The following is a 16,637-nucleotide window of genomic DNA, read 5'->3' as shown; positions in this document are numbered from 1 at the left end:
TTTGACAGTGAGTATACAGGGGTGGACACAATCAAACATCATCACATGAAGAATGGCTTTTTCCTTAAACAATAGTGCATCATGGGAAGATTTGCGAGTGCTTTAAAGTACATCTCTGCATGTGACATTTCAAAGCAGCACTGGGCAACTTACTATTAGGTTTTAAGTTGATATAGCTAATGTGTTAACAAACAGCTGATTATTTACACATCCAGCATATATGAAGCAACATTAGCATTCACATGGAGTCATGTTTGTGTCCATCTGATGAATAGAAGTCCAATATTCACACTCCTTTTAGCTCTGATTTGGTTTCCACCAACTCCTGAGAGAAATATCTGGCTCTTTAGCTGCTAAATGCTCCACTATGTTCACCAGCTAGTTGCTAACTGTCCGCTGTTTGGTTCTACTTGAGTAGTGATTTTTAAAGGTTATATCTGCTGTGGCTGGAAATGAGGTTGGTGAGAGCCGTGAGAGTGAATCAAAACAGTAAGCTGAAAGACACTAAAACGCTCCTTTGAAGTGAAGGGAATTGCTCAGTCAAGTAATAATTCTCTGTGGGTTTGTCACTACAAGCGACACCTTTCACATTACACATAGTCATTTGATTTATTTTTATTATAAAAATATTGATTATAGCGTCTTTAAAGAGTTCCAAGCATATATAACTTATAACCTAATGTGTGTGACAGCCAACCTGACAGTGTTGAGATGATCCACTGAGATCATTGGAGCCATAGGCCGTATAGATTGGTACATTTGCCACAGCCACTGAACTTCTGACGTATTAAATATCCTTTCTTTACCTGACATTAATCATTTGATACTTTTCAAATAAAAGCGTCAGCCTGTCATCGCTTTACTTCCTTTACTGTGGGCTTAAATATCTGCTGAAACAGCATTTAATGAGCATCTTATCTCCTTAATTGGATGTATTTCCTGTAGGAGCAGGATGTCAGGGCAAAGCACACCAGATAGCTCCACTGTGTGAACCTATGGGATTTCATTTAGCGAGAGAAGACAGACTTATGTGATAGTTAAGAGGAAGCTTGGGGTGTTTTTATTAATTACAAATTTAATTTGTACTTTTTAGCTTCCTGTTTTCCAAGAATTAAAAATCTGGAGAATCTTTTGAAAAACAGACACAAGCCCAAACTTCTATTACACTTTAACGCTCCTCATGTCCCACTTTGTCTTCTTCACTGGCTGCATTTGTTTCTCATCAAAGTCTATCAGCTCAAAGTGTCTTCAATCAGGACTTTGACATAGTGGTAAAGGACTCTGTGCCCTCATGCTTTGTTTTTTTCTGTGTGTTTGTGTGGATGATAGTGAACACAGTGTAGTCTGAGTCAGCACAGCCTGTCTGTTCTCTTGGTTTCTGTTTTAGCCCTCTGCACTACTTTCCCCCCTGACGCTGTCAGAACGACTTTGATATCTGTTATTCACCTCATTTAGCTGTCTGCTCTCTATGTCGACCATCCTCTTTGTCTCTGTCCAGCTCTGAATGCTGATAGAAGTCAAACACAAAGTTTTTTGTTCCATTGGTATACTTGTGGGAAAAGTTTTGGAAATACTCTTATTTGCTTTCTTTCCAAGAGTTAGAAGACACTGATGTCATGTCTGTATGCTAGATATGAAGCTACAGCTAGCAGGCAGTTAGCTTAATTTAGCCTAAAGACGAGGGAACAACTATCCTGGCTCTCTCCAATGGTAAAAAAATAAGCCTACCAACACCATCTGTACACAAACAGAAATGTAAAAACCACAAGTTCTAGTTTTATGGGGAGTTATGTCCTATAAATATTTTTTTTAAATTAGCAAAATGTAGGTGCATTTTTTTACCTTTCCCCCTGCTTCCAGCCTGAATGCTAAGCTAAGCTAATCGCCTGCTGGCCCTAGCTTTCATATTTAGTGTACAAACTTGAGAGCGCTACCAATCTTACCCTCGACAAGAAAAACAGATAAGCGTGTTTAACAGAATGTCAGACTGTTTCTTGAAATATTTAAATCATTCCTGTGTACACAGGAGACTTCTAGTCTGCCTCGCTAATACTTTTGTTTATGTTACTGTATGCTTAGTGAGATAAACTGACCAAATACATTTTCAGACAATCTTCCAAACCCCCCGGGGGATTCCTTTAAACTGCTCTTTTTTTTTTGTACATCCCTGATGGTGCTTTGAAATTAAATGAATCCATATGTATCTGCTGTTTTCCAGGCTGTATGCTGTGTTTTGGCCAGTCGGCCTTCTTCCGCTTCAACCACCCTGAAGAAGCCTTTAGGATGAAGAGCATGATGCCGCACGGAGGCAGCGTCTCCACCGGGGACTACAGACTATGTGCAGGTACTGTACGGCACTCACAGGCATGCTCACATAGGTGGCGCTATTAAGATTCTAGGGGAAGCTTTTAGCCTCCAAGCATGATGTCCTAGCGCCGCTTATGCATGCTCATATTACACCCGTTCACTAAGAGGTTTTACTGTATTTTCAACCTGTTTTCACTCAGCGGTGCAACCCTAAACGTCATGTCAGAGTTTCCTTCTTCCACATACACGGGCCCAGTGTGAATAAAAACACACTGACCTTTTGTCCCATGAATAATAAAGCCTAAAAAAGAGCATTTCCCTCCTGAAGTTCCAGTTTCAGTTTGGCTCATATGGATGAATGGGCCTGCTTGTTTCAGAGCCCAAACAGCCTGGTGGTGAGGTGGAGCAGCAACATATTTTACAGGTGGCTGTTTTCACGGCAGTAAACCTCTGGCATTTCTCCTTTTTATAGACTGCCAAGGGTGGAGGAAATGAAGTATACAATACTGGGCTTACATAAGGCTGCCTGTTATTGCAATGTAATTTGCACATTATATGTTTTCATTTGAATTATTTGTCGATGTTTTTGTGAATGAGTTTTTCTTTAAAGGCAGCAACTAAGTATCCCGGCTCTAAACTCACTTAAAGAATGGACAGAGTTGGTGTTACTTTTCCACTTTGACAAAGGAAATATTTTTGTGTTTTCTAGTCTTCAAAATGCTCATATTTGCATATAATTAAATGAGATAAATATTAAACTGGCCTGTTATGGCGGCTCTGTTATAAGAATGTTGTTGACAGTATCAGCCTTTATAATGCAGTTCCCATTGAACCCTGCAGCCTGAACGGTGCCCAGCTGGGACCTGATGCTGGTGTTCTCACTATACATGTTTTATGAGCGTCTCATTCCTCTACATCTCCAGGCAAAGTTTTCAGCTGCTTGTGTGTGTGTGTGCGTGTGTGTGTGTATATTGAAAGCTCCTCCTGGCAGTTGCACAACTATAAGTGTACCTTTTCTTGTCCAGCTCTACTAGCATGGCTCTGTCATAGCATCTTGTTATTTCCCTGCTTTTTTACCGTTGACGCCACCTGCCACTGGGGGATAAGTATAGCACACATGCATGCTGGCTGGTGTGCACTTCCTGATCCAGTAATGAAAGCCTTCCGTTGTTTAGAAACATACCATTTTCCTCAATTATGCATTCCTGAGTTGCATTCAGATGAATCCTGCTTATACCACTCCCATGATAATCTGGATATCTAGAAAGACTTCCAATTACACTTGTTATCTGTGAATGGATTCAAGGGCCAGAGCTATTACAGAGGGTAAACCCAGTTGAACTCATTTGACTCACTGACTTTTATTTATGGATTCAGGAATTTATGGAATATAAATTACCCAGATTTCCTTGTTTAAATAAAACAGTGATTTACTAACTGCTGCAGATATATTGTGGTCAGTTTGTGGAGTGGGGCAGTAAAAATCTTACTTGTCAGCTCAGATAAGGTCATATTTCAGTAATAAAGTAGATTAGAAATACACCTTTTTTTTTTTTTTTTTCTTTTACTAAGGCTTGTTGCTGGGGCAGCACCCTATGATTAGAGCTGCAACAATTACTCCATTAATTGATCAGTCAACAGAACATTAATCAGCAACTATTTTATTAAGCAATTACTTGTTTTGGGTCATTTTTTAAGAAAGAATGTCTCTGGTTTCAGTTTCCCAAATTAGTTTCTTTAACCAGTGGTACATTTCTTGGTGGTCATTGAGAAAATCACAGTGATATTGTTATTTTTGCAGTCGTTGTTGATAGCTGGCCTGGGCACAGTGTAGACACAGGGAGACAAGTCAAACAGCAGGAGTCAGTAGTGCAGCAACAAACCAGCTTCCCACCAACACTGACAATTGTGCTCTACAGAATGTCAGAATTTAAACTCAAGACTCTGACTTTGATGTTGTGGCTCCTAAACTGTCTCTCATTGGATTTTTCAATTTTTCAAGTCTGTTCTAAGACAACAGTCAGGAGCCCAACTGAACATTGAAACAGGTTTTTCTTGCTGTAATCATTCCTCCTGTTCATACTGACCATTAGAAGATCCCTTCATAATGTACATACAATGTAAGTGATGGAGGACAAAATCCACAGTCCTCCTTCTGTGCAAAAATGTATTTAAAAGTTTATCTGAAGCTAATATGAAGCTTCAGCGTCCAAATGAGTCAAATCAAGTAGATATCTTTCAACATTACAGTCTTTTTAGTGCCAAAGTCTCTCTTTTTGTTACTATACTTCCACCACAGCTCAACAGATATCTACTTGATATGACTAACTCAGACTGCTGAAGCCTCATAGAAGCTTCACATTAACTTTTAAATGCATTTTTGCCCAAAATGACTGTGTGGACACACTGTAGATTTTGGCCTCTATCACTTACATTGAAAGCACAACTTTCACTGTTCATATGGTCACCTGACTGTTGTTTTAAGACATACTGGAAAAATTGTGATTTTTTTATGCTTGGTCTCTTGGTTTTGTTCAGTAGTTTTTTTGTAGTCAAGTTTAATTCTACTTCTCATTTTGTACTACTGCTGCTACTACTATTCTTACTACAACCTCTTGGAATGACAGCAGCTGGATGGTTCAACCATCATTACTTTTAGCTTCTCATTTTGACTTTTCTGCTAGCGTGCTATCTAGTTTTATATATTATTATTATTATATATTATCATTAACTTTTTGTGTGACACATATCCTCTCATGAAGGCCCACTGTGCAACTGCTCCTGTACATTTGTACAGAAAGTATCTTTCAGTATATAATGTACTGCATCTGTGTGCAGGCCTGTCTGTCTGTTTATGAGAGCGTGTGAAACGCAGCCCCGCAGTGCCGCTGTCGCTTTGTGATGCCAGTCACATTCACCTGTCTGTTGTTTAGTTTTGGCGAGCTTCGCCAGGTCAGTGACGGTCCGCTGACCAGCTTGTCTTCAGCCAGCCATCTTTCAGCTACCACCTCTCCACTGATTGGACATTTCCTGTGCCTCTCTGCCAGGCCAGCAGGCGGCTTTGTGGCTCTGAGCTGCTTACTTAAAGTGTCCGATGGCTGGGGTTACAGTATCTTTTTCACAGACTATTTATAAACCTCCAGTTCCATTCTACTGTCTGCCATCCCTCCACCCTCCCTCCCTGGTCCCCCCCCCCCCCAGTCCCTTCCTGCACCCTCCCACCCTTCTTCTGTGTGTTCGCCTTGCTTTTCAATAAAAGGCCTTTATCTCCCTGTGATTTGGCTGCCGTATCTCTCACTGGCTGCTTGACAGTCTGCGCTGAAGGCAGGGCTGAAGGTTTGTGGTGCAGTTATGGTTGCAGTATGGCACCAGCACATGTTGAATCTCTCATGTTCAAATGTTTTTTTAGTTATGCAATGAAAACAAGTGCCCATCAGTAAAATAGAACCAGACAATTTTGGACAACAAAGAAAATCTATTTACCATTTAGCGCCTTGCTCCTGCCCCTTATTTTTCAGTTCCAAACCAGTCAAAACCCACATTTCTATCCCCGAGGACATTCTTTTCCTTTTAATATTTCACCATATTGGATCTCTAGTGAGTATTTTTTGTGGAAAAGTTCAGCCAAAAGGCATAGTAGTCTCTTCTTAACTCCACCCATCTAAAGTTGTTTATTTTGATTAATTACCTTATTTTTTCCACACTCGACGATGATAATGATGCATTTCGATACCGCAAAAGTTTTCTTGCAGACAAGTCTCTATGATTTTTTTGTGAAAGTTATGGTCAAATAAAATGCAGTCGCAGCTTCAGCTGTTACTGTATATATGCATACTGACAGCTTGGATAAAACGAGACCAATAGAAGGAGTCCATCAAAAACTCTGTTTTCAGGACAGTTTCCTCTCAGAACATTGGAGGATGTGCATAATGTGTTGTTTCTGGCGATCAAAACTAACTTTATAAAGCAACAGTGTGGCCTGTTATTGGCACTGGATGTGAACAACCACAACAGGCTTGTATCCGTTGTAATGAACATTCAATATCAGCCCAATTCATCCAGAAAGTAATTTTCCTGCACCAGTTAAATGCCATTCTTGGCAACAGCGTTTGTATTGTAGCATGAAGCATAAATTTATACTTTCTCTCCTCCTCTCATCTTAAATTGACAAAATCTACATTACAGACACAATAACAGTGACAGGCCATAAAATCCACTGCTGTGACTCTGTAAAACCGCGCTATAAATCTCGCAGTGGTTCACACACAGGGTTCACATCACCCTGGACAGGAAGAGATACGTCAAAGTAGCCACAATTTGTTACAAACATAAGACTTTTGCCTTCAAAATAAAAATGCAATATTGCATTTTAGAAAAATTACTTTCTCTAGAGGATCTGGGTTTTTTTTTTTATCTGAACGTTTCATCATTAATAAATGTACTGTATGCTGTATTGAGGTAGATATTTTGCAGTGTGGCTGTACTACTTCAGTGGGTAACGACAGGTATAAACACGTGGGTTATATTTAGACAGAAATTAAATGTAGCTTTTGCCATACATTATCTGTCTGTCATATATACGTACATATACGTACATACATACACATATTTGTGTCTGCAGCTTACGTGACGGCACATGAAGTATTTTAACGAGGAAACACACTAAATCGGGCATTATTTTGAAGGTTTTGACCGGAAAAGCTCTGTTACGTTTGACGTAACTTGACAGCAGTGGTACCATACGCAGCGCTGGTGCCTAGCAGCCCAACCCCGGCTGAAATATCACCTCGGTGATCTCCCTCGGTGTGTGTGGAGCCAGGCAGACACGGCAGGGCTCCGTCAGAGCCGGTCTGGTACCGGTGTCCGGAGGATGTCAGCCTCAGTGTGTGTGTGTCCTATAGCAGGTGAACCGTACTGAAACTCACCGGGTCGCAGTTTTATTCCTTCATGTGAGTAACCTACTGCTTCATGCCTGCGCTTTGGACGAGGAAAGTGATACGAACCGGTCACAAGCCAAAGTCCATTAAAAATCCATCGGTTTAATGCTCATTTGCTTTTATGGAAAGATGCACACAACGCATGTCATCACTGGATACTTTTTACGATGGTGTGGCATTTTCTTCTCTGTTCAGCACACATTAACCTTAATACGGGGAAAAAAATCGGGTTTTTTGACTGGGTCACAAAATAACAATAGTGTATTCTGATGGGATACATCTAGCTATTGTCAGGAGAACAAAGCGTATGTTTATTGCAATTAGCGTTAATAGATGAATAAATTGATGCCGAATTGTAGAGAGCTTTACATATTATGAAATGTCATAAGTCATATTATATCGGACTCGCAGTTTTATCGATAAGCAAGCTAACATTAAACTGCCTGATTTTCAAATGAAGTTTGGCTCTGTGTACTCAAGGCTATAGTCTGTATCCTATGACATCATTGCACAGGCTTTCCCTCAGCAAACGGTTACATTTATTTTTGTCACCCCACCCCCCCATTTTTGACTCTGTACATAGGAACCTATCCGGTTTGTTGTCTGTGAGAAAAGACGTGACATTGACATAAACGCGCAGCTCAACGAATGAAATGTACTGAAGTGGCAGCCTGCAGACCTTAATGCTGTATCATTTCCATGAACATGTATTCAGATTGAATAGTGGTCAGGCTGTCATAAAGACAGGGCTTCATTGTATGGCAGAGTCATTATAGAGGAGCATGCAGGAAGCTACTCCCATCCCTGTTGGACAAGAACAGCTAATGCATTATTTGTGAAGCTTCTATATTTTAGAGCAGTTTTGCTATTGGGACATCTCGCTGTGACATCATCATCGCAAGAGACAAATTGACTATTTTATTCTACTCTGTATTCTACTCTATCCTTATCATTTGCTCCATTCCACAGTCCTTTTTATGATTTCTAATGTTATTACATCACTAATAGACATGACAGCTCTATTCTTCTGTTGTCTTCTATTACTTCTCAGTGTTTATACTGATGACCCCATTGCTCTGCAGTTCTGTTTCCATTTAGGCAACAAGTCCATTTAAACAGATTTCATTTAGCATTAATAAAACCTGATCTGTGCTCTGATCCCTACCTCAAGGCCATGCTGGTGAGTCTCCCACGTGGCCGTGCGTTTCTGTTGTAATAATCTACTATGCTGACATTAGAGGGAGACAGTTAAGATTAGATTACCCGGTCTGTGTCCTACGTTGCTTTCGGGCCACACAGTAATTGGGTTATGTAGGCACATTTTCTCCTGATCCCTATCCAACGTACAGGCCTGTCTGTCTGTTCATCTCCTGGTTTGTGTCCTTCCCTCCTTTAATCTCTCCTCTGCCCTCATCCTTACCTGTCTTGCGGTGCTTCTACGCTGGGCTGGAAAACGTGGATTTTGAACATTTCTCAAATATTAAGGACAAGGTTAAGACTGGAAATAGAAAGACTAACTAACTAAACCAGAAAGAAAGAACATTTCATGGTCATGAAATCACCGCAAATTAGTTATGGAAAGTTATGAAAAAGTCATCAAGGCTATGGTGTCCACCCTATTATTGCTCAGAGAAAGACAGGTAAGGTGAGGTCATCCAGCAGATTTGCATTAGACCTCATACATAATGGGTAATCCATAGATATTGCAATACTACACTCTTACACTTAGAGTAGGAGTCATTGAAGGTATTTGTGGAAGCAAGACCAGTTTGAGTAATGCATCCATTAGTTTTAAGTCTTATTATGAGACTGAATTTTACAAGTCGGTCATGTTCTCCTTGACACTGATTTATGCTTTTACATGTTACAAAGTAATCTTCCAGGAATGTGGGCTTGCATTGCCAACTTCAGCTTAATTGTTGGAATAACCTGCTTTTTTTGTGCCAGAGCCCTCAGCATCAGGGCCCCCTTCACCAGTGGGGTCCACTCTTGAAATGAATGAACAAGGCTCTGTTTTTTGTTGCGCCACTATTGTCAGTCCTTTATGATTCAAGACAAGACTATTCCAACATATTGCTACATACTGTACATATTTTCACTGTATGACATTTAATGACATTGTAACACTAGTTAAGAAGCTGTTTGCATTTTGAGGTGGTGAATAATTTAGACTCCCAAGATGTTAAACCTGACTTTTGTATTTTTTGTTTTATAACACAAAGGCAGCAATGACAGTTGTTTTCTGTCTTCTCCCCCTTTAGATACGGAGAGCTTGGTCAATGGGAATCACCAGGGCAGTCCAGTCCAGTCTCCCCCAGCTCCTGGAGAAAGAGTCCAGTCTGAGCACAGTGCAATTGTCAGCTCTATCGAGAAGGACCTCCAGGACATCATGGACTCCCTAGTCATGGATGACCCTCAGCCTTCCTCCTCAGAGGCCAAAAAGCCTCCTGGAGGCCAACCCATTCCCCACTCACCCCTGTCGCCCATGGTCAATGGAGGGGGCAGGTATCTGCTGTCCCCTCCTACCAGCCCAGGGGCCATGTCCGTGGGGTCCAGCTATGAGAATACATCCCCACCCTTCTCCCCCCTCTCTTCCCCCTCAGCGGCCAGCAGTGGGAGCTTTACCAGCCCGTCTCCTAGTGGAGGACCCCAGGACCAGAGTTCTTCTCTGCCACCAGTGCCTGTACGCTCCTCTAGCTACAACTTCACCACCCAGCCTCCACCTGTACCACAGCCACGGACCATACTGCCTAACTACGGCAGCGGTGGGGCGGGTCAGAAGGTACAAGAAAGCCCCAGACTGCAAAGGAAGGTCTTAGCAGAGGCTCCTCCAAGCCCCAAGCCAAGTCGCAGAGGACTAGGCCAAGATGGTTCAGAGAGCCCCCGACTTCTGTCTTCTAATGAATCTCTTAGTAGTAGAAACATTGTGCCAAGTAGCCCCAGACTCACTCCCAAATTCCCAACCTCTCCATCCCCCTCGCCCACCAGCCCCAGGACCAAGAACACGACCACCACGGTGCTTCAGGAAAGGCCTGCCAGCCCCTTCCGAGAGCAGACCAGCCTAGCTGATCGCTCCCTCACCTCAAGCCCCTCCAGGCAGCTTTCCCAACCCACCAGAGCCTTCCAGCCTCCTCTGGACCCCATCGTCCACATTATCCAAGGATCCCCGCTCCAGCAGCATCCGCGTTCACTGCAGCCCCCCGAAAGCCCTCGCATGTCCAGGAGAAACATGGAGCTGAACGGGGGCAGCGGTGGGAGCAGCAGTATGAGAGAGCTTCCGCCTCTTAGTCCCTCCATGGCTCGGAGAGGGGTCCCGGTACTCCCAGGGGCGCTCCCAGGGACAATCCCCACTTTAAGGACTCCAGATAGCCCCTCGGGTCTGAACAAGGTAGTTCCAGAGAGTCCCAGGCTCAGACGCAAGACCGGATCTACATCCGAAGAGCCGGTGTGCAGCAGGGGCATCCGAGCCCGCAGTCCCTCGCCTACCTCTCTGATGATGGAGGGCGGTGGTGGTGGTGTGGGGGTACGGAAGGCGAGTTTTGGGAATTCCCTGTCGCCCGCTTACAGTCTTGGTTCTCTGCCTGGCTCATCTCCTGTGTCCAGCCCCAGGAGCCACAGGAAGATGTCCGCAGGGAGACCACACCCAGGGATGAGGGAAAGGAAGAACAGCATCACAGAGATCAGCGACAACGAGGACGAGCTTCTGGAGTACCACCGACGACAAAGGGAGGAGAGACTACGAGAACAGGAAATGGAGAGACTGGTGAGTGAGGAACACATCTCACCAGGAAACTACCACGATTCAGTTTACATCTAGAAAGAACACATTTCATTCATCTACTTATTACACCATTTTCACTTCAAGGTCACAGCATTTTTACTTCATACATTAAAGGGTGTGTTCTCATTTCTTGAGCTGATTTGGAAATTAGAAAAACTTTTTGACTCATGACTTTGGGTCAGTTTTAAATGAACTTTCCTAGACTGTTTTCTACCTGATAGCTTATTTGTCATACAATCAAGGCTATTTAGGGTTAGACAGATACTGCGATGCCGACCTTATCATTCCTCAAAAAAATAAGGTCATCCCTGACCACAGTTTCCAAATCCCTCTTGGAAGTAGGGCTGCCACCAGTGGTTATTTTCTTTTTCTATAAATCTGTTAAATATTTTTTGATATTATATTTAGTCCATAAAATGTCAGAAAGGCCAAGTCAAACCCTTCTAATAGTTTGTTTTTGTCTCACCAACAGTCTAAAAACCAGAAAATCTTCACATTTGACGAGCTGTTTTTTTTTTAAATTTTTGTTTAAAGACTTAAATGATTATTCGACTATCAGTTTATTGTCAAATAATTTTCTGTCAATTGATAATCAATTAATAAACGAATAAGTTTCAGGGCTACCTGGGACCTAAAATGAATTCTAATCTGTATCCTGAAAGTCTAGAAAAACAGATTATGTCAAGTCAATTATATTCACACAGACCAAAATCACAAATTAGTTTCAGACGGCTTTACAGTCAGAACAACAAAGGACAGTCCACTTTGTACCAGCAGGTGTGTAGGTTGGAGGCAGTGTTGGTGGTTCACTGCTGGCACCAGCATGTGGCCTGTTGGGAGCAACCAGAGGGTAGCTGGTATTTACTTCTATAGTGCCGATCGTCTCTGCTAGTTGGCTTGAGCGAGGCAATGAACCACCACATCTGGTCCAGGGTTACCTTGGCTGACCTTGTGTATATGCAGCAGCTATGTTAATATGTAACTATGGAAGGATATGTAGATGAATGTATTGTAATGATGTGTTCACATTGTAGAGCTGAAACAAGTAGTCGATGGATAGATAAGTTTATTGACAGTAGTGTTTTTTTTCTAGCAAAAACTTTCAGCTTTTTAATTGTGATGATTTGTTGCTTTGTTTGATTAGTTGATAGTAAAGTGAATATCTGGTCACCTCAGGCTTTAGGAAATGATGTCAGACATTGTTTATTATTTCCTGACATTTTATTGACCAAACATGAATTGATCATTTGAGTAAAGAAATCTTCAGATTAATCAATAATATTAGTGGCAGCACTATGTCATTGACAGTAAAATTCTCTTTGACCTTTAAGGAGAACAGAGCTTTTAAAAGTGACATCCATTCTGTCACAAGTTCATTAAAACCAGTTTTTACATCAGGTAAAGGAAATCCAAACATCTGTAAACATCTATAATCCACGTCTTGTTCATCCACTCCAGTGGTTACTTGATCTTAAACACATCTATGTATTATATGATCTCAGAGTCCTGCTCAGGACTCCTGGCAGGAGTGAGAGGGATTTTGAGGAAATAATTAATGAGGCAATATGTTGGTGATACTGAGACATATTAATCATGCTGATACTGATGAACCTTGGATTCATGCTACACAAGAAGTCTGATAAATGTGTTCAGATTTCTTTTGATGTTAATATATGTCTGGTGTAATCAGCCTAATGCAGAACTTTGATCAGCTGGAAGAGTAATAATAGATATGATTTTATACACTATGTCGTTTTGTAGGAGATTTTACTGAGGAACCTCAGTGTGTAAAAGCTGCCTCAATCAGCTTCACAAATCATTTCATCAGTATGATCATCACTGAATGTTCCTGTATGTCCTTGAGGAAGAGAATGTAACAATCGCAGTATCTCCCTGTTTGTTTGGAAGAAGAGGAGTAACCAGGCCAGTAAACCATCTCAGTGAACTGTCTGTAACTCGGCTGTCGGCTGTCTCAACTGCCACTGACACGCGGTCTCAGGGAGCCCAGATGAGCCCATGGCAACCGCATTGTTTGTTGTTTCCTAAACTGAAGGGGGGGGACGGGGACAGGGACGGCGGTAGACATCTTGAACATGTCTGCCAGTCTGAATGAAACTGCCGAGACAAAGTCCTTTTTAAAAAAAAAAGCCTTTATATGTGTTTGTGGCAGCGTGAGAAGGCATTTGTCCCGCTGGCTTGTAATTACAAAGTGGGTGTTTTTTTTTTTTTAAAGTGTGAGACTGAGTGAAGGCAGCTCAGTTGGATAGACTGAGCTGACATGCCCCGTCTGTCTGTGTACCAGGTCATGTTCTGGTACCTCCTATAGAGGCACGGCAATAAAACAGTGTGTCGGCGGCTCCACATCCATACACTGAGACCGGTTTAACCCTTAACAGTCAAGTGGGCTGTGATAAATGCCACGAGACCAGAGAAAGAAACCACTCATTCAAGCGTTTTTCTTTATTTTTTTACTATTTTCTACATTTTCAACCAAAATATGTCTCATATTTTAGATTACTCAGAGTAATAGTAATAGTTGTAGCCACTGTTTGCCTTGATGACAGTTTTGCACACTATTTACTATCTTGACCAGCTTCATGAGGTCGTCACCTGGATGCTTTTCAATGAACAGGTGTTGATAGATAAATGATCAATAGACTGAGGTTGGTTGAACACATGTTACAGACACGGAGAGTCCGCAGAGTCTCTGTGGAGACTTCTGAAGAAGGAAAGGAAATTCACTGGTATATATATTGTTGATGGCCTTGGGGAGCACCTTTCAGTTGTTTACAGATTCCCACCAGACCTAGACAAAGCTTTACAGAACTCTCCCTTCCACATGATATCCATATGACTCTGTCCTGCCGTTACCCACGAGACCCTGCCGTCTAACGTACAACCATACATGCTACACGATGCAAGGTACAGATTTTTCTATCGCTCGTCAAAAGTTAGTCAGTGGAATTTCTCGTCTTCTTAATGCGTTTGAGACCGTCAGTTGTGTTGTGCTGAGGCAGCAAATAACCCTGTTCCAGTACTGTAGTAATCCATGTTATGACAAGAACCGCTCAAATAAGTAAAGAGAAGAGACAGTCCATCATTACTTTAAGACATGAAGGTCAGTCAATCCAGAAAACTGTTGAAAAGTGTTCAGAGGCTGATTGCAAGTAGCAAAAAATATCTTTGTACAGAAATGCCAAAAATATGATTGCGAGGTGTTATTATAGTTTGTCCACCAGACAGTACATATCTTAGTCACAGTTCATTTAAAAACCAATTAAATCGTCATATATAGTTTTGTAAATGTATTTAGAAATGACGAAATGTTTTTAAGCAGATTTTTTTTGGCCTGTGTTTGACAGTCAAAAGTGCAGAGAGACATGAAACATGACATGCAACAACACGCAAGGTCTGCAGCTGGAATTGAACTGTGGACTTTGCAGTTATCAGGTATTCATCTCAACCAGTAAGCTCTCACATATCGGTATGAGGATCAGTCTCAAACATCCAGTACTGGTTGAACTCTGGTTAGGAGTTTTTAGCTCTCACCGCAGTTATGGAAAGATGAAGTGAAACCAGAACTCTGAGTTCTTTTCAGTCAGAATCGCATTGACTTTAGCACAGTTACTAAAAACAACAACAACATACAACCTCACTTAACAGTATATCATGTTTTACTCCATGTTTCTACGGGGATGGCATATTTAAAAAATGATATATTGTTTTTATGTAATATTTCTGTTTTTAGACGCCGTTAACAAACATGCCAGCAGCTGTACAGGACAGAGAGCGCTGAGTGATGATGTACAATATAACAAACACTTCCGGGTAGAACTTTCTACTTCTCAAGTGTTATAAAAGTGATAAAAGGTTGAAATTCTGATAACAGTGCTGTAAAGGATACTAATTTATCTTTGAATGTGGATCGTTAACACCTGAAACACATTTTCAGGAATCATAATGTAAGAAACTAGTGAAACAGCTGCTGGTCACATCTGGACTTTGACTCTATCTATAAGCATGCGGAATACTTTCACTTTTATTTTCTTTACACATTTAATTCATTCAGCTGTTCAGTGTTTTTGGTAATTAGCTGTTATTTTAAAGACAGTATACCAACCAATGAAGGTGTGCGGAGAGTTAAACTGCTCTTGACATGACATAAAATACAGGGTACCTGCTCCTCTTGTACACATATTAGCCTTCAAGTACCCTAATCAGTCAAACCCTGAGAGGTTATTAGCCACAACAACAACCTTTGGACCAGTTCAACTACAAGCATAAAGGAAAATATTGACATTAGATGTGTGCAAATAGCTCTTAGCATATAAGGTCAAGAACACATTCATGTCAGGTAAATAAGAAAGGCATACAGGGACCAGCGAGGGCCGCCTGAGACAGCAGATTCCTCAGCAGCCTGTTATGTTATTATATTTTTCCAACGCAGAAAACTCGCAGCTCTTTGAGGAGGCAGGGCGTGGAGCTGCAGGGCTGTAATTAGTCACAGTTGACTCACTGTCATGACAGATTTTTCTTGCCCCAGAGCGTCCGCGTTTAAATCATTTCACACACAGCCTGCTACTCATTCACACAACTGATTACCAAAAAACAAAGTTATGTGAAGAGAGAATCTCAGAGAAGTTTGTTCAGAGGAAAAAAAAAAAAGAGTCTTATTGTGAAATGAGCAGGAGTACACAGCTCAGAGGCAGCAGCAGCAGGCTGCAGGGAGACTGCAGCTGCACTCATACGCTCATACACTGATTTATCGGAATGACAATGGACTTTTTGCTAAGTTATGATGCAGTTCTGTTCCACTGTATAGTTGATTGATACCTCTTTGGCAGTGTAGTATTTAAGCTGAAGCGTTTACAGTGTGGCATTCAGGTGTTTTTAATCTAACAAGGTGAAATCTTTAAAAAAGTACTGAATACTTTTTTATAAAATACAATTTAAGCAACATTTTTATTTTAAGAACAGCCTCTGTCCAGTCTTATCGGTACAGCTATGAATATTTGAACACCCTGTCCACTTAAAAGTTATTTATAAATATTAATTATTAAAACGTTGAACTTGAAAGTTCACTCTTGACCTTGGAAACAGTAGTTTGACAAAAACATCTTGACTTAAGTTCCACTTATCTACTTCCACATGTCACATTCTTCATCATTTGATGCCATTGGCTTGGTTGCCATGGGGATGCTCAGGTATCATCACAAGACCTAAGTATGGTACTTTGGTCATATGATAGCAGGTGGTCATATACAGGGGAGAGTTCTCGGTCTTCACATGTGACATTTGGTTGAAAGTAGTAATTGGAACTTGACTTAAGATTTCTGTTTATATTTATTTGAATGTATTAATATTTCAGGCTTTAAATTCAGCTATTTTCTGTGAAAATTTTAAGCCTCAAGCTCAAGCAGAGATAATCCTGATCAGGATTATTTTTTTCAAACTTCGGTGCTTTCCCTCCAGACTGTAGTACTCCACGTGACGAGCAAACTGAACTTCTACAGTCAAATCTGTGAAGTACTCCTTTAAAAAAAAAAAAAAAAATCACAGCCTTTATCCGCCTTTTAAACATCCTCACAAGTGAAGTGATACGGCTGCCAAAC

General features: G+C 41.3%; 1 protein-coding gene across 16 annotated transcripts in view; it reads left to right on the top strand.

Moving 5' to 3' along the window:
- phldb1b (pleckstrin homology-like domain, family B, member 1b) overlaps positions 1–16,637 on the top strand; it is a 106,030-nt gene that overhangs the window by 45,883 nt on the left and 43,510 nt on the right. For all 16 annotated transcript variants that reach the window (XM_044354686.1, XM_044354688.1, XM_044354690.1 and 13 more), the window contains exons 5-6: positions 2,219–2,344; positions 9,506–11,007. In XM_044354686.1, coding sequence (XP_044210621.1) covers positions 2,219–2,344; positions 9,506–11,007 — 1,628 coding nt within the window. The remainder of the gene's footprint in view (positions 1–2,218; positions 2,345–9,505; positions 11,008–16,637) is intronic.

The sequence above is a fragment of the Thunnus albacares genome, chromosome 6 (genome assembly GCF_914725855.1).
Source record: "Thunnus albacares chromosome 6, fThuAlb1.1, whole genome shotgun sequence".
NCBI classification, from domain to species: domain Eukaryota; kingdom Metazoa; phylum Chordata; class Actinopteri; order Scombriformes; family Scombridae; genus Thunnus; species Thunnus albacares.
The sequence above is the reverse complement of the archived record's forward strand: the minus strand, read 5'-3'. Positions and strand labels throughout refer to the sequence as shown.